Source organism: Equus caballus, chromosome 25, assembly GCF_041296265.1.
Source record: "Equus caballus isolate H_3958 breed thoroughbred chromosome 25, TB-T2T, whole genome shotgun sequence".
Classification (NCBI taxonomy): Eukaryota; Metazoa; Chordata; class Mammalia; order Perissodactyla; family Equidae; genus Equus; species Equus caballus.
The window spans coordinates 37,363,857-37,389,467 of NC_091708.1; the positions used below are offsets into that span (position 1 = coordinate 37,363,857).

Genomic DNA, 25,611 nt, shown 5'->3' on the forward strand with positions numbered 1-25,611 from the left:
TTTTTTTTTGAGGAAGATTATCCCTGAGCTAACATCTGCTGCCAATCTTCCTCTTTTTTTCTGAGGAAGACTGGCCCTGAGCTAACATCCATGCCCATCTTCCTCTACTTCCTCTACACCTACGACAGCATGGCTTGCCAGGCAGTGCCGTGTCTGCACCCAGGATCCGAACTGGTGAATCCTGGGCAGCGAAGCAGAATGTGTGCACTTAACCGCTGCGCCACCAGGCCGGCCCCGAGTACACATCTTTTTAATATTCTGTGTGAAGAAATAGAAATAAAGTGTTTCTGCTGTATTCTGAAATATGATGAAGTATCTCAAGGAAAAGCACTTATATGATTATTTGAGCTGTGAGCTTAACTAGCTGTTTTTTTCCTGTTTATTTTTCACAAAACACCATTTTTACTTGAAAGAATGACAAACTATAGTTATTATACGTGGGTATTTGGCAGACATTTCTTAAAAATTAACAACGCAAGCCTCACTTCAAGGAAAACAACGGACAGAGGAGAATTTGTTGCCAATGATAAAGTTCAAGCTTTTAGATAAAAATTAGAATTTTGGAAAACTTGTACCCACCTCCATGAGCTTGACAGCTTCCCACTATTGAAAGACTTTTCTGGTGAGATTGGTAGTGATATTAAGAATGTGATTTTTCAATATCACATGTTGAAATGTGTCAACATTTGAAAGATCTGCATATCTAACTGAACCAGTATTTTCCAGATGATCAGGGCATGGTGTTACAAAATCATGCATGAGTAAAAGATCCATTCAAAGTGCAAGACCAATTAATTTTAGTGTAACAGAGTACAAAATGTTCATTGATTTGGTTTCAGATTCCACATTATAGCTAACCTTGAAAAAACTACTACTTGTCAAGATTTGGTGTAATATCAAAGAAGACTATCCACAGTTATCTGAAAAGACTATTAAAATATTGTTGCTTTTCCAACTACTTATGTGCAAGGCCAGCTTTTCTTTATGTACCTCAAGCAAAACAACGTGTTGCACCAGATCGAGAACAGAATCAGATGTGAGAATCCAGCTGTGTTCTATTAAGCCATACGTTAAAGGAATTTGCAAAATTGTAAATAGCGTCTCTCTTCTTGCTATTTTTTATTTTGGAAAATATAGTTATTTTTCATTAAAAGGGGTTATTTGTGTTGTCATTTAGTGGACATATTTAAATGGATTACTATATTTATGCGCTTCTTTTCAGTTTTAACTTGTAATATGTTAAATATCAATAGATGTAACTAACATAATGAAAAGCTCTTCGGGTCAGTAATTTTTAAGAGCATAAAGGTACCACTAGACCGCTTAAATGTAGTGAAAATCCATGTGTGTAGGTAAAACATCAGATGAATTTGAAGTAACCAGAGTTTGATATTGATTAGATTTTTTTTTCTGATATGCCCCTCAAATTCTAATTGCTTAAAAAAGGAAAACTGGAAGAATGCTAGAACCTTTTTCACTGTGTTGAAACTCTCCACGAGTCCTGAGTTCTGACGTCGTCTCACAGTTTGCCGGTCTGTTTTAGGTGCCCACCAGCTGACCTCTCCTCCTTCGCAGTCTGAGTCTCTGCTTGCCATGTTTGATCCACTGTCTTCACATGAAGGTAAACTAGTCACATGAACTTTGTAACTCTTGTCTTATCAGGGACGGAAGAACAAAACCAAAGCCCTTTGTTAATGCCTTTGTTGGATCAGTTGTGTCTCAGTGGCAAACGTTTCCTGTGTTCTAGGGGCCTCTGCTGTGGTAAGGCCAAAGGTTCACTATGCCAGGCCATCGCATCCACCACCAGATCCCCCAATCCTGGAAGGAGCTGTGGGAGGACATGAGGCCAGGTTGCCGAACTTTGGTTCCCATGTTTTAACTCCGGCTGAAATGGAGGCCTTCAGGCAAAGGCATTCTTACCCTGAGAGATTAGTTCGCAGCAGGAGCTCTGATATAGTGTCTTCTGTCCGGCGACCCATGAGTGACCCCAGCTGGAATCGACGTCCAGGGAATGAAGAGCGAGAACTCCCTCCAGCCGCAGCCATTGGTGCTACTTCTTTGATGGCTGCACCTCATTCATCATCTTCATCCCCGAGTAAGGACTCCTCAAGAGGAGAGGTATGGAGCACAAGCCGTATAGAAGAATTGGCTAATTGTGGTCAGCTGTAGCGTTCTATCTGCCTGGTTCTCCTGCTCTCTGAAATTAACATGGAATACATACATCTAAGATTAAGGATGGACAGTAGAGATGATTAAAGATGATTTATCTGTCTAGTATATCCATGACCATAACCCATGGGAAACCTCTACTATTTTCTACTACTGACTACTTTTTTGTAGTAATGTTTTAACTTTTCTCTAAGCAATTTTGTATCTAATTTCACTTAAAACCTCACAGTTTCCTTCTGAGATGGTTAGATGAGGTATTGTTTTTTTCCCCAAGGAGGTATTATTTTTTATTTTGCAGCAATCACAGAGTTACAAAAAAGTTGGAAGTAGTTACAAAGAACTCCCCCCCAACCATGTCAGAGTAAGTTGATCCACCACCTATGAATACTTAAGTGTAAGTTTCCTACAAACGAGCACCTTCTCCTACACATCAGAGTATGACCATCACCCTCAGGAAATTAAAATTGATACATTACTACCAGCTAATTCTCACACCCTACTAATGCGTCCCCAGTTGTCCCAGTAACATTCTTTAGATCAAAAGGATCCCATTCAGAATCACATCTTGTATTTAGTTGTCATGTCTCTTTTAGGCTAGAACATTTCCTCAGTTTTTCCTTGATTTTCATGACCTTCATCCTCTTGAAAATTGCAGGCCAGTTATTTTCTAGAATGTCCCTCAATTTAGGTTTGTTGGATGTTTCCTCATGATTAGATTGAGGTTATTCATCTTTGGCAGGAGTATCACTGAAGTGACTCTGTGTTCTTTTCATTACATCCTGTCAGGTAGCACGCAATTTTATTTATTCCATCACTGTGCTGTTCATTTGGATCATTTGATAAAGGTGTTGTCTGCCGGGCTTCACCACTGTAAAGTTGTTTTTTTCCCCTTTTGTAATTAATAAGTAACTTTAGGGGGAGGGGAGACTTGAAAATATGCAAATATCCTTTTCCTCATCAAATTTTAAATTTATCAACTTATTAGCTCATGATTTTCTATTTTAGTCAGCGAGTTTGTTACCATCATTTATTTTGAAGCCCAGTTGTCCCTGATTTGGCCAGTGGGAACCCCTTCAAGCTGACTCCTAGCTTCTTTTGACATGCTGCTATCATTCTTTGACTGTTTCTTTGCTTTCTGGCACAAAATGCTACGAGCTTATGTTGTACTCTGTCTGCCCTAGTCCTGAAATCAGCAGTTTCTCCAGGGAGTCCTTGCTGCTTTTGGTGGAAAATGGTGTTTAGAAGTCAAAATCTGGATACTAGCTGTGCTCATTGCTGTAGGGACGTTGCTGCCCCCAGGACCTCTCAGTAGACAGAGCTAGGAAGTGTGTGTGTGTGTGTGCAGGGTGGTACACACACGTTTACAAGTGTGTGTATTTCTGTATCTCTCTTTCTCTGTAAATGTTGAGAACCATGAGCTCACGTTGATACATTCCATCCCAGTCTGAAATCAACACATCTCATTTCATCTTTCTCCCTTTCCATATTTGTAACTCCCTTCTCCACCAGTGAGAAACCTGCTTTCATTATTCTTCATGTATGTACTTATTCGATCAGTCCTCCTATATGTAATCAGTATCCTATCCCCACTGCTAAACCCTCCCTGGCACAGATGCCCTCATCTCTCTGCTTGGGTTCTGATATCCCTTTCCCATGGAGGCCTTCAGAGAAGGTGTTTCTAGTTCCAGTTTTGTAGATGAAAATAACAAGTGAAATGATTCGTCTAAGGTCACATGATAGGCTAGTAAAGAAATTACCATCCCTGCCCTTTGGCATGTAGTCTTGATGATAACTCATGATAATTGGTGATCAAAATATGAACTTTGACCTTGGTCACATCTAGGTTTGAGTCCCAGCTGTGCCACACACAGGCTCTATAACTTTGGGGAAGATGAGGAGATGACCTTTTTTAGCCTGATAATTCTCATCTATAAAAAGGGCTTAATAGTAGTATTTATCTCCTAAGACTACTGTGAAGTTTAAATGAGATGATATAAATCCTTACACCCACTGTTTGACACACAGTGCATGTGCGGTTTTTTAATTAATCCTGCTGCTACCATCTCTGCTACCCCTCTAGATTTTGTTTGCATTGCATTTACTCATTCCATTGAGTACCTACCCTATGCTAGGCTCTGTTTTAAGCTTTTGGTTTACTAAGAGTAATGGGATAGTGCCACCCTCAAGCAGATCATAGTCTGGTGCTTAAAAGGTATACTTACGTGTTCCATAAGTTGCCTATATAGCGGTAAGAACAGTTTTGCTTTTAAGTCAAACAAGAGTGGTTTTTGTATTTCACACACTAACTGAAATCCTTTTCATAGTAATTCATCCTGCTGTCCAACTCCAAATAAAACATCAAACTTTTTCTACAGACTGAAGAACGCAAAGATAGCGATGATGAGAAATCAGACAGGAACAGACCTTGGTGGAGAAAACGTTTTGTTTCTGCCATGCCGAAAGGTAATTTTATAAAACATTAGAATGCTATATTAGCAAGCAGAAGCAAAGCCCTCAGATCTCTCGGAGAGCCCATCTCTCAGCTCCTCTGTGAGGCTTGTTGGGCCTGAGCTTCTAGCTGTTTGGAGGGTCTCGGAACTGGCCTCACTCAGGTGAATGCTAAGGCAGAGCTCTAGAAAGGACCGCTCCTGTTCTTTGCAGGAAGTGGTAGTGTGTTCAGAAATGGAAGCCATGCAGGTCACAGTTGTTTAAATGTCATATACCATTGAAGTTAAATGTACAGGGCTTTTGACACGTGTTGCTAAGAATTATTGCAGGGAAAAGGGATGCTATTGGTAATTAAACATGGAAAATTCATCCTTTACATTCCTGGAATAAACTTAAGCTTTTTATGTTTTTGTTCATTGAGAATGTTTATACTGTGAATATTAGTGAGTGTTTATTTTGGAAGGCAGTTGTATAAAATTGTTTGCTTTATTTGTGAATAGCCTGGCATCATACCAATAGGTACTGAGATTTGAGTTGGCAAAAGCATCTCTTCCTGAAAGGAGAGATGGTCTGGGATTAAAGCTGCTTCTTCCGCCGGGCTCTTCTGTGCACCGTTTCGCTCAGGAGCTGAGGAGCACTGCTTTCACGCCATGCTCAAGCCCACTCGATGGGAGGAGAGAATGAGGCTCAGAGCTTGGAATGTGTTGTTTTTGAGCAGAAGTTAAGAGGCAGTGTCTTTGATTCAGACCCAGTAGAGTCCGTTAAATCATTCTTCCTGTGGCAGATGACCCCAAAGCAGATCCTGAAAGCTTCTTTAAGAACCTTCAACGCTATTTTAAGAACGATTATCAGTTGACACCCGGGATTTCTTAGCTTTTAAACTTTTCACCTCCTTTCACTTAGAAATGTTGGCACACCAGTTAACTCCAAAATGACTGCTGTCTTCCAAGTAGTGCAGTATGTTATATGTCACACTACTGACTTTATTTAATTTCCAGCTCCTATACCATTTAGAAAGAAAGAAAAACAAGAAAAAGACAAAGATGATCTGGGGCCTGACAGATTCTCAACACTCACAGGTTTGTAGACCCATGGACTTCCTGGCTCCTTCATTCCCAGAGCACATATTTCATAACACTTTTTCTTGGGTGCCATAAGCGTTGCCTTTTTAGAAGAGTGTGTCTGTGTGTGTACATGGGGAGTATGTTCTTCGTAGCTCTGTGGTGTCCAGTTGGCGGCCACAGTGAATCGCAGTGTGCTCTTCCTGCAGACTGCCACCACCATCATCATCCTCATGACCATAACTTCCGTTTATGATGAGGCCCCTGATCCTGAGCCTCTAGGCATATCCTCCAACTCTGCATTTTAGTGGGATGATGACACACAGTGCCTTTTAGGAAAGTGTGGTGATGGTTTTAGTGCTATGCATGCCATATCGGGATCATTGAATAGTTTTCTCTAATGTTGATTGTAGAATTCTAAATTTATTTCCATCTGTAGTTCTTGATTGTTTAGGATCACAGTGAAATTCTGTTTTACCTAATCATTTCTTTTTTTCATGATAAAGTGTTTGGTCAAACATACCATAAATTTATAAACTTTACCAATTTTTTACAGCTTGAATCATTTTAGCATTGCTATCTGACCCAAGGGAAATACAACTAGGGGTTGCGTTCTTGCCTTATTCAGCATTAGTATTTTTGCAGCTTCTTTTTGGTACATTATGAATGAGCACCCTAAAAGGAAAGAATCTGAGAAATAGTGTTAATGACCCAACCTTGAGTTTGAAAGCTGTGTACTGTTTCCAATGACTATAGAGCTTCTAGAGGGAAATTTAATTTCTCACCTCTTTTTTTAATCTTGAATTTTAAATTATGTTATCCTACCAAGTTAAAATGAAGATTTTTTCATTAAAAAATGGGATACGTTTCAAAAGAACATCCTCCTCAAAGAGCTCAGCATAGCACAGATAGAATCCCATTTTAATCCATCTTATTCTGATGTCTCGTTCTGTACAGTAGACGTCCCCATGCCCTGCCATATAGCCCTGCTGTGGTCAGCGCGGTGACGTTCCTGGAGTAAAGAGTTTTGACCTCCAGGAGCTGTGCTTGCAGGCCACGGTTCCCTGCCCAGAGCAGTCAAGCCTGTCTTACTCCATCAGCAAATGCTTGTTGAACATCTGACTCGTGCCAGGCACTGTGCTGAGTGTTGTAGGTATTAAATCAAATCACACCTGACTCCTGTTCTTCAGGAACTACAGTCTGATTGAGAAGAATTGGAAAGGCATCCTTTTGGCAAGATACCTGTTTCCTTACCGTGTTGCTAGTGTTGGAACACTACCACCATTTATAAAGGGAGATACTCTTAATGAACTCTCATGTTTTTAAAATGTTGAATTAATAGCTTGGGAGAAGTTGTAAATTGCTTTTTACTCGTGTCTTTGGACCATGCGTTTTTCTTGGTTCTTGGTGCCCAAACCAGAAGCTGAAAAGAGTAAGTTTTTTCATAAAATATTTCATTTTCTTTGTGTTTGATTCAAGCAATTTAGTTTCCCTACTGGTGTGGGAATTTCTACACATTTCTAATTAATGACTCATTGAAAATTATCGTTAAATCAACTTAAAATATTATGAAAGGAAATTTCTTAAGATCTGTCCATAATCCCGCCACTGTAACTATTCTTTTTTTCATGTTCTCTCCCAGTCTTTCCATATTTGTACATGGCCTTTTCACGATTGAATCAGAGTATGTGTGTAACTTTGTATTCTTCTTTTACCATGTTATTTCATAAATCCTCTCCCAATTTCTACTAGACATAGCTGGCTTTTCAGTAATTTTTATTGGCTCTAAGATAATCTATCATATGATTTTACTGCAGTGTGAATGTTCTCTTGCTTTTGGATATTTGAATTGTATCCAATGTCTTACTGTGTGTGTGTGTGTGTATATATATATATATATATATATATATATATATATACACACATCTTTGTATATATAGCATTTTCGTTATTTTCCTGGGATAAAATTCTTAAGAATGGCATTATAGAAATAAAGGTTATGAGCAACATTGTGGCTTTCACTATGTTTAGCCAAGTTTTTTTTAAGAAGAAGAAGATTGGCCCTGAGCTAACATCTGTGCCAATCTTCCTCTGTTTTGTATGTGGGATGCCACCACAGCATGGCTTGATGAGCAGTATGTAGGTCAGCACCTGGGATCTGAATGGGCGAACCCTGGGCCACCAAAGTGGAGCATGCTGACGTAACCACTATGCTACTGGGCTGCCCCCTAGCCAAATTTTATTGTCCCTTTTTCAGCACTCAAAATCAATAGCAAAAGGGTATTCCCCCTCCAAAAAAGATTTTGTAATGATAAAGGTTTTACATTTTGAAGAAGATCAGATTTTATTAGGACTCTCTTAACAAGCGTTCAAATACCATTATAGTGGAAAGATTGTTACTTTGGAAATCCTTTCTCTCTACACTTGACTACAATTTTATGGAGACATGAATACTAAATATTTTTTTCATGGAAACAAAAGAAGAGCCTATGAATGTACTGCTTAACCTCTCTCTACCTTGATTTTCTCTTCTATAAAAGGGGATGATGATAGTACCTCCTTGTAGAGTAGTTGTGGTCATTAATTGAGATCATTCATATAAGGTGCTTAGCACAGTTCCTGGCACGTGGCATGTGCTCAATAAATGTTAGCTGCTACTAATATTAGCTGCTATTAACACAGACACACATATAAAATCTAGTGATTTTTATGTAATTTTAGACTTTTTAAAAAATGGGATTCTACCAGAATATAGACATTTACGGTTACCTGCTTGGCCTAGATCTATCTTAGGAGTTTGCGTTTCACTATGGAACTTAATTTTGTCCCAGAGATCTCTAGCAATTCTGTGCTGTGACAACTGTTAATTAGTGACTCTGCCATCGTAGACTCCGGGAAAACATTTTGTTATGCTGACATTGCTGACAGGATAACCGTCCTGTCCGTAAGCAGTGCTGCGTCTGTGATTGTGATAAGCTTTTCCTCCGTGCACCGCAGGCACAATTCCAGCACTCCCCAACAATGTCTGGGTTCTCTAGGAGCGCCTCTGACACCATTGCACGCACAGAGGTGCTCTAGTCCAGCGGCTGCACTGTCAGGGTGAGAGAGAATATGAGTATCTGAAGTCTTCACATGTGATGTAGAGGGAGAAATTCATGAAGGAAGAATGGAGGAAGGCATTTATTATTATTATTATTTACAAGAGTTTAATTCTAAGTTTGAGTACTTCTTTTTTCCTCCTTCAGCATGGAGATGTCTGAATAAATGAAGTCTGCATGTAAAAATGCCTCGTTGGAAGTTCTGTAAAATGAATTGCTAAGAGTGATTTGAGTGTAAGCACTTTAGAAACCCATCATCCATTCAGTCTGCACTGAACTTTTTGACACTGTCATGCAGAATTCTGGCGATGATGAAAAAGTGGAGCTAACCCTCCCAGTTTCGTGCTTTGGCAAGGTTCACTGAACTAGAAGCAGGATGAGTAGGCAGCTGCATGGTGCCTCTTAACATTGAGATATGTGCTCTTTTTAAGTCTTACCTCCTAATCCGCCTTTGGGATTATGCTCCTGGTGTCGTACTAACATCAGAGTTGGTACAAACCAAGGGGAGCTAATGCTCTCCCTCTCCTTTCCCTGCAGATGATCCCAGCCCTAGACTCAGTGCGCAAGCTCAGGTCGCTGAGGATATTCTGGACAAATACAGAAATGCCATTAAACGAACCAGCCCCAGTGACGGAGCGATGGCAAACTATGAAAGTGCAGGTGATAATCATGATAAAGATTGAATAGTAACGTGTCTATCACACTGATGAAGGTGTTCTGAATTAAAAGTAGCCTTTGTATAGTTACTTTTGAATACCTGTCAGAAAAATATGGTACAATCTCCAAGATAAGTTAGGAGGAAACAAAAGTATATAAAAGCAGAAATCATATGCTGCATGTATTTATGCTTGTATGTGCACAGAGTGTCTCTGGAAGAATCTCTAACAAACTGGTAACATGAGTTGGCTCCAGGGGGCGTCATAGGGTACCTGAGAGGGAGCCGGTGGGGGGGAATCTTCTCATACTTTTTATTTTGAAAAGTTTTAAAATAACAGAAAAGTTGAAAGACTAGTACAGTAAAGGTCCATCTTCCTTCTATCTAAGAATTATCAGTTATTAACATTTTGCCACTTTTTCTCTCTATATGGTTTTTTCTTTTTTTCCTGAGCACTTGAAATTCTCTCTTAAGAATAAGGATATTTTTTGTACATAAACACAGCATCTTTATTACACCAGGGAACTTTTTATTCCTTTTGATTTTATATGTGCATGTGTTATCTAAATTGATAACATAAAAACTGTGGGAACCACAGGTCTGGCCCGGCTGCATTTGTGAGTTCATCCCCGGCTCATTCTTGGGCAGTGGGAGAAGCCCTGGTAAGGAGAATGGGAGACTTGAGCGCGTGGTCCACCTCAGCCACTGGCCAAAGGGTTTATTTATAGGAAACCATTTTCTGATTGGGCAGGATACCATGGCTATAAAATGAGGGTGTTATGTCAAATGATTTTTTTTTAAATTTTTTATTGAGTTAATGATAGGTTACAATCTTGTGAAATTTCAGTTGTACATTATTGTCTGTCAGACGTGTTGTAGGTGCACCTCTTCACCCTTTGTGCCCACCCCCCACCTCACCTTTCCCCTGGTAGCCCCTAGTCTCTCTCTTTGTCTACATTTTTAAATTCCTCATATGAGTGGAGTCATACAGAGATTGTCCTTCTCTGTCTGGCTTATTTCACTGAACATAATTCCCTCAAGGTCCATCCATGTTGTTGCAAATGGGACGATTTTGTTCTTTTTTTTACGGCTGAGTAGTATTCCATTGTATATATATATACCACATATTCTTTATTCAGTCATCTGTTGATGGGCACTTAGGTTGCTTCCACGTCTTGGCTATTGTAAATAATGCTGCAATGAACATTGGGGTGCATGGGACTTTTGGGATTGCTGACTTCAAGCTCTTTGGATAGATACCCAGTAGTGGGATGGCTGGATCGTATGGTAGTTCTATTTTTAATTTTTTGAGGAATCACCATACTGTTTTCCATAGTGGCTGCACCAGTTTGCATTCCCACCAGCAGTGTATGAGGGTTCCTTTTTCTCCACAACTGCTCCAGCATTTGTTAGTATTTGTTTTAGTTATTTTTGTCATTGTAATGGGTGTAAGGTAATATCTTAGTGTAGTTTTGATTTGCATTTCCCTGATGGTCAGCGATGATGAACATCTTTTCGTGTGCCTGTTGACCATCCGTATATCTTCTTTGGAGAAATGTCTGTTCATGTCTCCAGCCCATTTTTTGATCGGGTTGTTTGATTTTTTGTGGTTGAGTTGTGTGAGTTCTTTATATATTATGGGTATTAAGTCTTTGTTAGATGTATGACTTGCAAATATTTTTTCCCAGTTAGTGGGTTGTTTTTTTGTTTCAATCCTGTTTTCCTTTGCCTTGAAGAAGCTCTTTAGTCTGATGAAGTCCCATTTGTTTATTCTTTCTATTGTTTCCCTTGTCTGAGAAGTTACGTCAAATGATTTTTGAGGCCCCTTTTAGTTCTGTAGTTCAGTGATTTTGATTACAGAGTATTATCTTTATTAAGTTAATAAAGACTTTCATTATTTTGTCTTAGGATTGGTTTATAAGAAGTAAAACCATTCTCTCTTCAACAACTGCTCTCTTGATGGATTATCATTGCTATCAATAACTTAACTGTTCAAATTTTTTTCTTTCTTTTCCAAAGAGCTCCTATTGTAAAGCACGATGCTAATTTATTATTGAGTTGCTCTCAATACCTAGTAGTGCCAGAATATTCCGAATTAACCTGCTTATCCTTTTTTGGGGGGTGGATTTGTGTAGAGGTTCTGGGTGATGGTGAAAGTGCACATGATTCTCCTCGTGACGAAACGCTGCAGAACATCTCGGCTGACGACCTCCCAGACTCCGCGAGCCAAGCGGCCCACCCTCAGGACTCCGCTTTCTCTTACAGGTATTTCTTTTATAGGATTCAGGACTTTGGGATTTGGACTTTTCGTTACCAAGGCAGTCACTTCAAGTCAGGCGATTCATTGAGTCACTTAACACACAAATAGAAAGCAGAAATAAGAATGAAATGCTGTTTGCCAAGATAACCTGCTCTCACTTGTAGATGTCATATGTCAAAGGCTTTAATTCAGGGATTAAAAAGAATACCCCTTGGGGCTGGCCCCGTGGCCGAGTGGTTAAGTTCGCGCGCTCCGCTGCAGGCGGCCCAGTGTTTCGTTGGTTCGAATCCTGGGCGCAGACATGGCACTGCTCATCAAACCACGCTGAGGCAGCGTCCCACATGCCACAACTAGAAGGACCCACAACGAAGAATATACAACTATGTACTGGGGGGCTTTGGGGAGAAAAAGGAAAAATAAAATCTTTAAAAAAAAAAAAAAAAAAGAATACCCCATATGCTCACAGGGGCCACGTGAGTATTTAAGTGAAACCAGTGGCAGTGCATCTGCCCATGCGAAGCCCCCAGGCCGTGTGAGGACACTGGGGGAGGGCTGAGGCAGGAGGTGGGTTCAGCTGCAGAGCTGTTGAATGACCCACTGTCTCCAGTGCACCTGCCGGAGCCCTCTCAGCTTCTCATCTTCCTCGTTGCCTGGGCAAGACTCTCTAGTTCTAATGGGGCTTGAGAAAGAAAATGACTTTAATAGCCTGAAGAATTTGCCTTTGTTTCATAGGGTACCTCTGCTTCCCCAGACAGGGATTGTCAGTTTTAACGCCCTGGTCATCCATCCATCCGTCTCTGTTTCTGTCTGTCTTAACTTTTTATAGAAAATTTCAAACTTATACAAAAATGAGCGCGTACAATGATGTGCTTACTACCCAGATTCAGCAGTTACTGATACATGGCCAATATTGTTTCATATTTACCTCTCCTCCTCTAATTAGTCTAAAGCAAACTCTGAACAGTACCTCATTTTATTTATAAATATTATGAAGCTTTATAATTGTTTCCCAGCACTAAAATTGGGGGGAGCAGCAAAGAGAATTTTTATTTTCCTGCCATGACTTTACCACTGTATATTTTATGAGTTTTTGCAAAATGGGCAAACATTACGTTTGATTAGCTTGCTTCATAAATCACATGTTTATGGGAAGCAAACCAATAGGGAAAGGTGGTGAGCTTGTCTTGTGGCAGGATCAACATTTCTCAGGAGGTGTGGTAGAAGGCCTTCTTAGTTTGCGTGGTGAGATGGTTCTAATGACTTCTGTGGCCCCTCCCAACCCTGGCATAATGCACCTTTCAAACTCCTCAGAGAGCTTGGCATATGCTATGCTAGAAGGTCAAAAAGGATTTGTTGTCTGACTGATGCTGGTGAGTGTACAGAGCACTCCTTGCCCAGAGCCCTTTCTCAGCCTTGTTCCTCGGGTGTCTAGGCAGCCTGTTCCTGTAAGGGAGGTGTCAGTAAGTTAAAAATGATCTTTTATTTATGGCCACTTGAAATACTTGAGTCCTGAGGTAACATATTAATTTACATAGCAAATGTTCACAAACTGACCATATCTGGATAAAGAAATTAATGTCCTTTTCACTTGTTCTTCAGAGACGCGAAAAAGAAACTGAGGCTTGCCCTTTGCTCTGCGGATTCTGTCGCTTTCCCAGTGCTAACCCATTCAACCAGGAACGGTTTACCTGATCATACCGATCCAGAAGGTAAGTTGCCGCACTATAGTTTATTTTTTCCTGTATTTAAAGGTTGAACCATACTGGAATTGCTAGTATTCCACTGTATTTAAGCTCTGCAGCAAGTTCGTATGATTCAACTTAACATGTTCGTGTTAGTGTCAGCTAAGGGCACTTTGGTTGCTAATGGTTCGTTGAAGTGTTCTCTGAGAGTGCGCTGCAGCTGAGTTCTGCTGATCCATGGGAAGGCAGGGGGGATGTCCCAGAGGCTGGGGGATGGCTTACAGCTTATGTAAGGCCAAGGAGATTCTCAACCATGACGGAATTCTTGTTTTTTTGTTTAGATAATGAAATTGTATGCTTCTTAAAAGTTCAAATAGCTGAAGCAATTAATTTACAAGACAAGAATTTAATGGCTCAACTTCAAGAGACAATGCGTTGTGTGTGCCGCTTTGATAATAGGACTTGTAGGAAACTGCTGGCTTCAATTGCCGAGGACTACAGGTAGTGTTCTCATCTGGTTTCGCTGTTATATCTATTTTCAGTGGTATTTTTTTCTCGCTTCTTATTTCAAAAATGAATTGAGGCTTACTACAAGTACTTGCTAGGTTTACCTGGATGTACATTTCCATGGAACACATTTAGCTGTTTAGTTAGTCTGGAAATGTAGTTATAAATGAGCAGTTCATACTAACAGAGGAATGCAGTTTATTCAGCTTTGCACAGAAGCAGCCGTGGCAGAGGTGAGGCCAGGAAAACTCGGATGTCATTTTCCTTTTTTCAGGGGTGATGAGGAAGAGTACTTCCCTGCACCAGGGAATCGGGAGTAGGCCTGGGAAGTGCTCCGCTTTATCTGTTGCCACCCCTTGCTAACAGTAAGGAGAAAAATGCTATTGAGACGCTTACGAAGTGAGGAGGCTTCGATGCTTGGGCAGTAGCTGCTCTAGTGATTGTTACATTTAGACTAAGCAAATAATTGGTGGTGTGTTTAATGATCTAGTGGTATATTCACCCGTATTTTGTTATTTTAGTCTTCCGAGGCAATCACTTTCCTTTTAAGAATGAACTCCTGCCAGCATGGAGACTGTGCTCCAGTATAAAATAGACCAACGATTTGAAGGGACTTGGTAACGTTTAGTGAGTTAGGTAGCTAAGTATTCAGCCCAGTAGGTGCTGTTCGTCACAAACGTGCAGAAGGGTTCTGTTTCTTAAGCTGGCAAGCATAATTAGCCCTCAGGACAGTTGTCTTCAGCCTGACATGCTAATTTGTAAAACCAAAGTCCATGAGGTAATTTTTTTTTAAAGAAAAATTAGACTCTTAGTTTCCAGAGGAAGTGTGCACCAAATATATCTGATGTCCTGCAAAGCATATTTCCTTTTAGGAAAAGGGCCCCCTATATTGCTTATCTCACTCGCTGTCGACAAGGACTACAGACCACACAGGCTCACCTGGAAAGGCTACTGCAAAGGGTTTTGCGGGACAAAGAGGTGGCCAATCGGTACTTTACCACTGTCTGTGTGAGGCTGCTGCTGGAGAGCAAAGAGAAGAAGATCAGGGAGTTCATTCAAGGTAACTAAGGCCTTTTGGAGAAGCGTCTTGTCAGCCGTGTATCATGGGGAAGATTTGGCAATGTTTGCTTTGCTCGTTTGAGCACCTACATGTCTAAGAGCAGTTCCTTAAATTCCTAGTTATTTTATGGATTCTTAATAATTAAACCTTGATGTCACACCGATAAATTTCATTTTTATCCTGCACTGAATATCTATAGTTTATAAATTATAAGTTGGAAAACTTGGTCAAGTCTTGCATCCATATAGTTTCTCTTGTTTTTTAAAAACAAATCATATAGGGGCCAGCCCCATGGCCGAGTGGTTAGGTTCGCACGCTCCGCTTTGGTGGCCAAGGGTTTCGCCAGTTTGAATCCTGGGCGTGGACACGGCACCGCTCATCAGGCCATGCTGAGGCGGCATCCCACATGCCACAACTAGAAGGATCCACAACTGAAAATATACCACTATGTACCAGAGGGCTTTGGGAGAAAAAGGAAAAATAAAATCGTTTTAAAAAAAAAAAGACAAGAAATAAAAAAAAGGCATATCATTTTTATAACAAACCCCTTGCTGTTAAACTTTTACACATTTCTTACCTTTCTCCTGATTTTAATGATTTGGCTGCATGTTCTCCTACAATAAGCCACATCTAGGTACTTTCAGCTTTAAGCGTGGAGTATCTGCATAGCTAGTGATTAAAATGATTTCTGTAATTTCTTTTTTAAAATTATTCAGCTGTGTATTTTAAAAATTGTTCTTTTTCATTGGAGACTTTCAGAAACTCACAGCAGCTGATGATAAAACTGCTCAGGTAGAAGATTTTCTGCAGTTCCTTTATGGTGCGATGGCCCAGGATGTCATATGGCAAAACGCGAGTGAGGAGCAGCTTCAGGATGCTCAGCTGGCCATTGAACGAAGTGTGATGAATCGGATTTTCAAGCTTGCCTTCTACCCTAACCAGGATGGGGACATACTTCGTGACCAGTGAGTGCTTCTGTTGGACTACCTAGGGAAATCCCCTGCCGGGGCGCTCTCAGGCTCGTGGGCCTTCCTGAGCAGGTGAACTGCCCTGCTGGGGCTCTCAGGCCCGTGTGCCTTTCTGACCGGGTGAACTCCCCTGTTGCTGGCTCTCTCAGGCCCATGTACCGTTCTTTAGCACTTGCCACAGTTGGCAGTTTTACATTTGATAGAATGATAATTTCTTAACCTGGCACTACTGCAGTTTTGCCCCAGATAATTCTTTAATGTGGGAGACTACTGTGTGCACTGTAGGACGTTTAGCAGCATCCCTGGCCTCTACACACTAGATACTGGTAGTACCCTACCAGTTGTGAGAACCAAAATTGTCTCAAGACACTGCCAAATGTTTCTTGAGGGGCAGAATTGCCCCTTGTTCTTGATCACTGGTTTGTGTGATCATTCGATGGCTGCTTCTCTCCCCTCTGGATTGTTCCCTCTGTGAGAGCTGGAACATAAGGCTCTATCAGAGCGTGAAGCACCGGGCGTGACTTCAAATATATACTTATTATCTATGTATTAGGAGTGAAAAGTTACATATTTGAATATCAAAAATACCTGGGATTATATGGTGTGTGAATTCTATCTCAATAAAGCTGTTGCTAAACAAGTAATCCTTAAAAAAATCAATCCTGAAAACAAATCTGGAATGGAACAGTGGTCATTTTTGAGTAGTGAGACTATGGATGATTTAGCATTTTTACTTTTCCTCTTCTGCATTTTTTGGAGCACTGCTTGACAACCCTCTTTCTGCCCCCAGACATTGAGGTGGCCACTGTGCTCCCCAGCAGTAACAGTGGCTTACTGGACCAGTGACTCTCAAGGGGTCCCTGTAATAGGACCTCAGGGTCGATCATTAGTGGTTTATATAAGGGTTTTTCATGGAAATTTTAAGATACCACATGTATATTTGAGACAGTTCACTTTCCTGTGAATGGGTTAGGACCATCCCAACCTGCCCCTCTCTCTTGTTTGGAGTCTTAGAGGCTGTTAGCTCACCCCAGGCTTCTGTACTTAGTTCGCCAAAGGGGACTTGTTTTCTCTCCAGAACACCAGTGTCTGGTTTTCAGAATCCAGTGAGAAGTGGGAACATTCAAACTGTATTTGCTGCCAAGAGCAACTCTGAAGCAGAGTATTCCTACCCTCTCCTCCCTGGCATTTCTGCAGGTTTTATAGAGTGGGGAGTGAACACCGTGTTCTGGAAAGAACCCTCCAGCCAGGAAAGCTGGGTTTAGCCCCTGCTCCTAACCCCTGTGTGACCTTAGGCAAATCCTTCACCTTTTTAAGCCTAATTATTTTCCTCTCTGAAATGAGGTTTCGTGCTCTCAGATCTCCTTCTCCATCTGAGCATCTGTGCTCTTTGGTTTCTGGCTTTGATCCCTCTGCTTCCTCTCAGCCTGTTTACTTAGTGTGCCCAAGTCGCTTCCGGGCTGATGGTTCCTCTCCTGTCTCCCTTGGAAGGCTGTCCTGGTCTGGGAAAGAGGGACTCCCCTACTCTCCCTGCACCCCCTCAGCTCCCTCAGCATTTCTAGGCAGGTCCTGAATGTAAGACTTTTTTGACAAGACAGCATACTTATAGCTAGGAGATAGGCTCAACTGTAATTGTAATCTGTATCAAGAAATAACTCTAAGATGTTTTGAAAAAATCAATTTTGACTATTTGTGTACCTTATTTTCTGAAATATATATTTACATCTGTGTTTTTGGCGGTTTTCAGGGTTCTTCATGAACATATTCAGAGACTGTCGAAAGTAGTGACTGCCAATCACAGAGCTCTTCAGATTCCAGAGGTAATAGACTCACACAGCGTGGGTGGTGTGATTAACCAAGAGCTGCTCGGTGGACCATCTGCATGTTACCAGTTTTTCGAGGAAACAGAAGATAACAAATTATAAAATGCCATTTGCACTAGATGCAATCCAGTCTAACTGTAAAGTTCTCAAAGGTCCTTCCAAGGATGAAAATTCTGTGGCGTGCAGAGGGATGTGAGTAGTGGGGAGGAGGGAGAGCCAGCCTCGAGGAGCCCCTGCGCTGGCCCTCAGTGCACAGGCAGGGCTCGGCCTGCTCTGCCTGGGGCCGTGGTGCCTCCGTCCATGCTTTTGGAGTCAGGTTTCTGCAGAGACGTCCCCTTTGAAGAGGGGATCTGGTGGGACTCCAAAGAGTGTGAAAGCTGTTGTTCCAGGAGAGGGAGTTGAATCTGAGCGTGAACTCAAAACCACCTTGTAGTTATTGGTATTAGCATTATTTACCTGCATACAACTCTTCCAAAATAAGAAAATAGGGAATTTCCAAGTATTTGAGCTTTCTGGTTGTTTTATTAGAATCCCCACTAATGGAATGTCATTTGCATAAAGTTTTTAATTGTCTTTGACTTTTTGAATCTGTTATTTCTAGAACTACTGCAACAAAGGTACATGTTAGTTTTTTAATTATTCTCTTTTAAAAGTAGCTTGTTTGTGCTTTTGGAATCAGCTACTCCGTGTAGAGAAATTCAAAACATTCTAGCTTTGTAAGAAAGATAATTGAAATTTTATAAATTCTAGGTTCTGTGTTATTGTATGCCCTTTCCTCTATTAATGCATACCTGGGTTGCTTTATTTTAAAATGCAGAGCAAATTATTTAAAAGTTCAGTTTCAATGTTAAGTCCAAGGGGGAAGGAACGGCAATCTGGTTTTACTGAAGAAGGCAAAGGCACCAACCGTACCCCTCTGCCTCCTGACGTGGAGGTTGCTGAGGTCGTAACTGAAGTTGCCGTCAGATTCAGGATCTGTCTATCTGTGGTCTCCCTTAGGTTTATCTTCGGGAGGCGCCGTGGCCATCTGCACAGTCAGAAATCAGGACAATAAGTGCTTATAAGACACCCCGGGACAAAGTGCAGTGCATCCTGAGAATGTGCTCCACGATCATGAACCTCCTGAGCCTGGCCAACGAGGACTCCGTCCCTGGCGCAGATGACTTTGTCCCAGTTTTGGTGTTTGTGTTGATCAAGGTGGGTCCCTCACTACTATTAATGAGTTTATTGGGCATTCTGAGCAGGGTGGTGCAGGGCTTCACATGATGTTAGAGACCTCAGCTCCTTAATGAGTCTCAAGCTCTTTGTTATCCAGAAAGAAAGTGTTTAATGCCAGGTTTTGTTCTGTTCAGAAGTTAGTGGCGGGCGGCCCAGTGGCGCAGCAGTTAAGTTCGCATGTTTTATTCAGCGGCCCGGGGTTCACGGGTTTGGATCCCGGGTGCAGACCTACGTACCACTTGGCAAGCCATGCTGTGGCAGGCATCCCACATATAAAGTAGAGGAAGATGGGCATGGATGTTAGCTCAGGGCCAGTGTTCCTTAGCAGAAAGAGGAGGATTGGCAGCAGATGTTAGCTCAGGGCTAATCTTCCTCAAAGTAAATAAATAAGTTTTTAAAAATCAAAAAAAAAAAGGAAGTTAGGGTTTTCAGAAGAAAGGATGAGGGGGCTGGATTCCTAGATGAACATGTTCAGCTTTTCAAGCAGTGCCTAAAGTTCTTGATTGGGACTCAGTATATAATTATTGAATGAATGGATGCATGAATGAGAGCAAATTCTTTTTATTGTGCTTTTACCATTTCCTTTCACTTTGAATTCCTCATAGTACTCGTCATATAAACTACCAAATTTACCAAACGTCTCTCTCCTCTTTTAGCCTCTTATTTTGTAATTGTACCTTTTTTTTTTTTTGTAGAAGATTCTCCCTGAGCCAACATCTGTTCCCAGTCTTCCTCCTTTTTCTCCCTTTTTTCACTCCCAAAGCCCTGGTACATAATTGTGTATAGTTGTAAGTTCTTCTGGATCTTCTGTGTGAGCTGCTGCCACAGCATGGCTACTGACGGACGAGTGGTGTGGTTTTGCACCCAGGAACCAAACCAGGGCCGCTGAAGTGGAGTACACAGAACTTTAACTGCTGGGCCATCAGGGCTGTATCGTATTATTTTTTAAAAGAACTGACATCTCATGTCCTTTCTTGACTTTAAAATTAAAGTTTCATCATTTAAATGGTTTATTTTGAACATTTTTTCTTTTAAAGATTCACACTTGAGCTAACAACTGTTGCCAATCTTTTTTTTTCCTTCTTTTTTCTCACCAAAGCCCCCCAGTACATAGTTTTGTATTCTAGTTGTGAGCACCTCTGGTTGTGCTGTGTGGGATGCCACCTCAACATGGCCTGATGAGTGGTGCCATGTCGTTGCCCAGGATCTGAACCGGCAAAACCCTGGACCACTGAAGCCGAGCTCGCGAACTTAACCACTCGGCCACGGGGCCGGCCCCCTATTTTGAACATCTTGAGGGGACCATGCAGTTTAGGTGCACACAGCCAGCAAGTAATTGTGTCTGTCCTGTGTTCCAATCAGCTCGGCCCATTTCTGGATGTCCAAAGTATATTTGACATAAATATTAGTAATCGGCAATATTTCTGCAACCTGAACTCTTAGCTCAGTCAGAACCCATAGGATCAGGGCCTATGGTCATAAGTCCTCCTGTTGGCCATTGTTCTCTCTTCCACGCATGATGTACCCAGTCCTTACACAGTCAGTTTAACAGTTCCAACAGACCGTAGCTTGTCCTCCTCCCCACTTAACACACCTGTGTCCTTTCTCACCACAGGAAGAAGGTGGAAAGCAGGAGGTGTTCTGTGTTATCTCTTACAACAGAGGGCATATTATCTTTTTTAGTTTTTTCTTTCTCAGCTGATTGATTCTACCTGGACTTACTAACCAGATATAGCTCAATTTACCTACAGCATTTATTTTCTTATCTAATGTTTTGGAATCCTGGGATGTTGAGTAAATCCACTGGGATTAGTTCAGCCTGCTTAAGGACCAGTGAGGTTAAGTGACTTGCAAGGATAGAAAGCTCCAGATAGTTCAGCTAGGGTTAGAGTCCAGGGTGCCTTTCCAATATACTCTTGCTACTCACAGCAGCTAGGGTTTACAAACTACTTCCAAAAAAGAATTTGGGGATTATTTTCAAAAGGACTGGTATCTCTTTCACAGAAAAACATTTGAAGCTGTTAAATGGTTTTTGCAGAGCTATACATCTGAGTAACTGACTCTTTTTTTATTTTTCACTTCTCTAGGCTAATCCACCCTGCTTGCTGTCCACTGTTCAGTACATCAGTAGCTTTTACGCCAGCTGTCTGTCTGGAGAGGAGTCCTATTGGTGGATGCAGTTCACAGCAGCAGTGGAGTTCATCAAAACTATCGACGACCGCAAGTGACCATGACCAGGGCCCAGCAAGGCAGCAGACTGTGAGGCGGCCAGCAGAGCTCTTAAACAATGTGCCAGCTGCTTTGAAGGCTGAAGATGGTTTTTGTATAATATTGTACAGCAGTCAGACATTTTAAAACAGATCTTTACTAAACAGATTAATGAGCTAACAAGCAGGTTCTCTTTTCTTTGGGCTCTTTTCCTTTCTGAGTTGCATATTTGTTATTTTCTTGTCCCCAAGTAGAGAATAGTACTGCACAAAGGGACCACATTTTTAAGGTATTTTGAAATATTAAAAAACAAAAGAAAATCTAGAAAATTCCTAGATCTCCATTCTTGGATACCCATCCTTTCCTTTTATTTTAAAAGAAGAACAGTACACCTCTTTTAAGATGCTGTCTAATCTTATATGCATCTAATGGAAGGAAAATAGCAGTTGCACTGAGGATTATAATAGTGGTGACGTTAGTGGCATTATCTATAAATACACTCATCTAAATTGAAAAGCTAAGAAGGAAATGTAAATATAATATATATTTATATTTGATGTAATATGGACATCTTCAGATTCTAATAAACAAGGAATATTGCTGATAGTAGGTTGTGACGTACCCTCTTGTAAAATGGTTTCCTTGACAAAATTTAAGCTGAGCTTAAAAGCAAAAAACAAGCAAATACACAGAAATATTTATTAAAGTGTCATACAGTTTATCGAACTGTGTAGGTGCGGAGTTTGGTGCACAGGGCTGCCTTCGATGAGGGGTCTGAAGACGCGCAGTCACTGAGGCATCTCACCGTGGATGGCTCCGGACCTGCCGCGGGAGACAGACCTGATCGCCATCCAGTAGATCTCTGATACGTTCTTATGGTACTTCCCATTTGAAATACTAAATATAGTGTAGAAACCCCAAACAGAACTCCTTACAAACCTTTAATTGTAATATATTTTTGATGATTATTCACATTGAATGCACAGACCAGGAATTCAGTGAATGTCATTTTTTTTAAAACTAATTTGTATTGTCTGCTCTAGTGATACGAGTTTTACTAGTGATAAACTATTTTAATCAACCATTCTCTTATGGAAAAAAATCTATTTTGGCAGGTTTCTGTGCCTTTATTTCCCTCTTCTGAACAAAAATCTGTCTTTCAGTATTTTGGTTTGATTGTATATTGATAATTAATCAGGACTGGGTTTTGGTGTGTGAGAAATTGGCCAAGGAGGCACACCAAAGCGTCAAGCACAAGTCTTGTACATAGGTCGTCACTGACTGGTTTCACTTTGTATGTTTCTTAAAAATGTTTAACTTCTTTTATAACAAACTTGGTCCCATACTTTGAGTCCCTTCTTGCTGACAGCACTTCCAGGCATTTTTAAGGGAACTGTGACAAACAGCCTTGAGCAGATGAGTACAGAGGCAGTCTTCTCCCTCTCTCCAAGATCTCTGTGTTTCCTTGTGCCTAAAGAAGCTCGATTTTCTTTATGCCTCCGCCTCTTCTCATTCATTGATTTTAAAATACCGAAATAAGTTGCATAGGAGTGTGGGATGTGGTTTCTGCCTTTTAAGGAGAGATTTAAATTAAACTAGTGCTACAAAATGTCCTTTTGAACATCAGATCAAGAAATCTGTGTTCAGAGCCATGTGCTTCATGGGCTGTAACTGTCAAACTCGCCTAGGTGTTAGAAGTCAAATCCCGTTATGAATACTTTACGAGACAAACTGTCTAACACGGTTCTAAGACCTAGAGGGAGTCCATTTACTTCAGCATCTGATTCAATAAATGTTAAGTCAATAGAAGACTTGGAATGGTTGAGATCCCTTGTTAAGGGATTTAACTTACAAGTCAGTGAGACTTTTTTTCTCCACAGTGGTTGCTAAATCTTCCATGTTATCACTATGGAAATAAATACAAAGATGCAGGCACTGCAGAGGGCTCTTTTCTGTGGAGGGGAAGGTGGTGAGTTTGGGGTGTAGGGCTACGCTGGAGGCAGGAGAGAGCGTTCTTCAGTGCTTGAGCCAGTGGTGAGGGTGGAAGCCCAGGGATTGGCATCAGAGTGAAACCTCTGAGACGGAGGCGAGTGCTCGCGTCTTGACTCGGGTGCTGCCGGGGAAGCACAGCCCAGCTATTGCCCTCTGGAAACCCTGTCAGGAGCAGGGACTTCTGCAGTAGCCATTGCTGGCTTGACTCCATAGCAGGATTTATTATAGTGCTGAGTTCTGAGTTTAGGAATTGGTAACCGTCTGCCTGGAAGCTCTGGGGTGGGAGATAGGGAGTAATTTGATTTTGCTCTTTCAGGAAAGAGGAACAGTTGTTCTTTGGATATTTCTTACTACGCTTCCTTCCAGTACTTATTTTACATGAAGGATCAGCATTAAAGTACAAAATCACCCGTAGGAAGCATTCGGCAGCCACCGATTATTACATGGACTTTACAAAGATAATGTTAAGTGGGGAGATAGTGGCTTAGTTCACTGAAATCTTGTAGTATTAACTTCTGTAATGAAAAATCCGTTTGTATTTGGTATGAATAGTCTGATTCGGAGACAGTTAAGTAATAGAAATACAGATTGAAGATCATCTTGTAAAATTATTAAAAGGCTGGTAAATGTTTAGTTTTTTTCCTCCACTTTAGGTCAAATCTCAGCCACAGTTACTGCTTTCTTCTACTTTTTCTTTTTAAAAACCTGCTTATGAAATCCTTTTTTCTACAGATATGTGTTAAATCGCTACAGTAAGAGAATTAGGCTTCGTGAGGGATGGAGATGGATGTGATGCACGTTTTTTCTTTGCCCGTCGTGTCCTGGAAGCCTGTTTAATGTAGGCTGTCACTGTGTGTGTTCCTGAGGTGCATAAGCAGGAGAGCCGGCCCACGCAGGAAGGGGCTGTGTTCCTGCCATGAGACTGCAGCTGACCGTGCCAATCCGGCCCCGCTTCCTGTTGCCTGCCATGGGAATTCATTCCAGTTTGGGCCAAGTAAATGTCAACTAGATGTTTTAAATGGACGAGGTTTTAAAAATTCCTTTCTCTGATGCGATTGGGTATAAAAAAGGAAAATAGGAGCACACTTGCTCAAAATTATTAGTGGATTGCATAAAATGATAGACAAGCAGTGGAGTTGGCTTCCTCCATTGTGTGCCCTACGCCTTCTCTCCCTGCCTCCCCGTTTCTGCTTTATTTCTTTAGGGAAAAGTCTATATTGGCCCTCTTTTTTTTTTTTTTTTTTTTTTTAAGTCTAATGAGTTTATTCTATATGTAATTGCCGTAATCTGGGGGGCAAAAATCAGAAACAATCTTCTTGAAGCTCAAAGAATTTTTAGTAAGTAGATTAACAGTGATGAGATATTTGAGATATTTCGAATGCCAAAATGCTTGAGAACTTTGCCAGATTAATAATTACTTAATGTATTTTAGAATGTAGGTTACCCAAGAAGTAGGAGGACCAGGAATAGCTTTATTAGTCTTGAGAACACTTGGAGAAAGGAAGATTCAGTTTGTTTCAGTGTCCAAGTTGGTGTGTCGAGCCATGGAGTCACCATGGAGCGCTGTGTCCCACATGCCTGTGCTCAGCAAAGGTTAAATTCACGAGAGACCAAGTCCTCTCCGCTTGATGAGTGGCAGACAGTGTGGGCAGGGGCCACACGCCTTAAGAATTGACCTCTGCTGAGTTGATATTGTCTTGTCAACCGTATTCTTCTTGTGCTTCACCTGTATTAAAAAGCTTTGTACTGCCTCTCCTCTTGAAACTGGTAAAACCTTATATAAGCCTCAGTTAACGAGCTTGCACAATCTTGTATATGTACAGGAAACCCATCCTGTCTCCTAATGTGATTACTAATGTATGATGCCATTCTGTAAACCTGATTAAAAAGGGAGAGCAGTTGAATTCACTGGGTTTTATGTTTCCATCATCTATTTTGTCTGCAGAAGCATTTCTGAAGTTTCTTTGACTTCTCGAATATTACTAATGTTCTCCACTGAATTCACACTTGTCTTTTTCATCTGAACATCTAAGGATATTTGTTAAGCGTGGAACAGGAAGGAATTGGAATCATCTCACAGTTACTAACGAGGCGGCGAACATTGTCTGTTGTACCCAGTTCCTGTCTGACCCCTGTATTTGGCGGCTGTTCACCAGCCTTAGCGCTGAGAGCAGAGGTCCTAATCACGGTCTTCACTGAAGCCCTGCTGGATCTTCTCAGCTGAGCAGAGCCCTTGTTGAAGAGGCAGCCTCTCTCAGGCTTCCCTCATGCTTTCCCTATATCGATTGCCCTTCGTTTAGGAGAAAACTTTTAAAAATTCAATTAAAGCTGAGTTTTTATTCAATCTGTTCAGTATTAAAATTAATGCTGTGACGCCTAGAACTGAAAATGGAATTCAACTTTTCCTGCCAACTTGGATTACTTATGCCTCCTGGACTCCTGTTGTATTTGTACCCACTCAG

At 41.2% G+C, this 25,611-nt stretch overlaps 1 protein-coding gene across 21 annotated transcripts in view; it reads left to right on the forward strand.

Moving 5' to 3' along the window:
* The window catches only part of GAPVD1 (GTPase activating protein and VPS9 domains 1), a 64,566-nt gene extending 39,509 nt beyond the window's left edge, over positions 1–25,057 (forward strand). For 8 of the 21 annotated variants that reach the window (XM_070251777.1, XM_023628872.2, XM_070251778.1 and 5 more), the window contains exons 16-28: positions 1,544–1,621; positions 1,748–2,118; positions 4,545–4,632; positions 5,616–5,696; positions 9,314–9,436; positions 11,567–11,696; positions 13,291–13,400; positions 13,715–13,874; positions 14,753–14,940; positions 15,692–15,905; positions 17,656–17,728; positions 18,731–18,928; positions 21,037–25,057. In XM_070251777.1, coding sequence (XP_070107878.1) covers positions 1,544–1,621; positions 1,748–2,118; positions 4,545–4,632; positions 5,616–5,696; positions 9,314–9,436; positions 11,567–11,696; positions 13,291–13,400; positions 13,715–13,874; positions 14,753–14,940; positions 15,692–15,905; positions 17,656–17,728; positions 18,731–18,928; positions 21,037–21,177 — 1,955 coding nt within the window. In that variant the 3' untranslated portion in view covers positions 21,178–25,057. Of the gene's footprint in view, positions 1–1,543; positions 1,622–1,747; positions 2,119–4,544; positions 4,633–5,615; positions 5,697–9,313; positions 9,437–11,566; positions 11,697–13,290; positions 13,401–13,714; positions 13,875–14,752; positions 14,941–15,691; positions 15,906–17,655; positions 17,729–18,730; positions 18,929–21,036 lie in introns of those variants that run through there. The other 13 variants (XM_070251785.1, XM_070251781.1, XM_070251787.1 and 10 more) reach the window with 4 other exon arrangements.
* Positions 25,058–25,611: the final 554 nt, after the last annotated feature.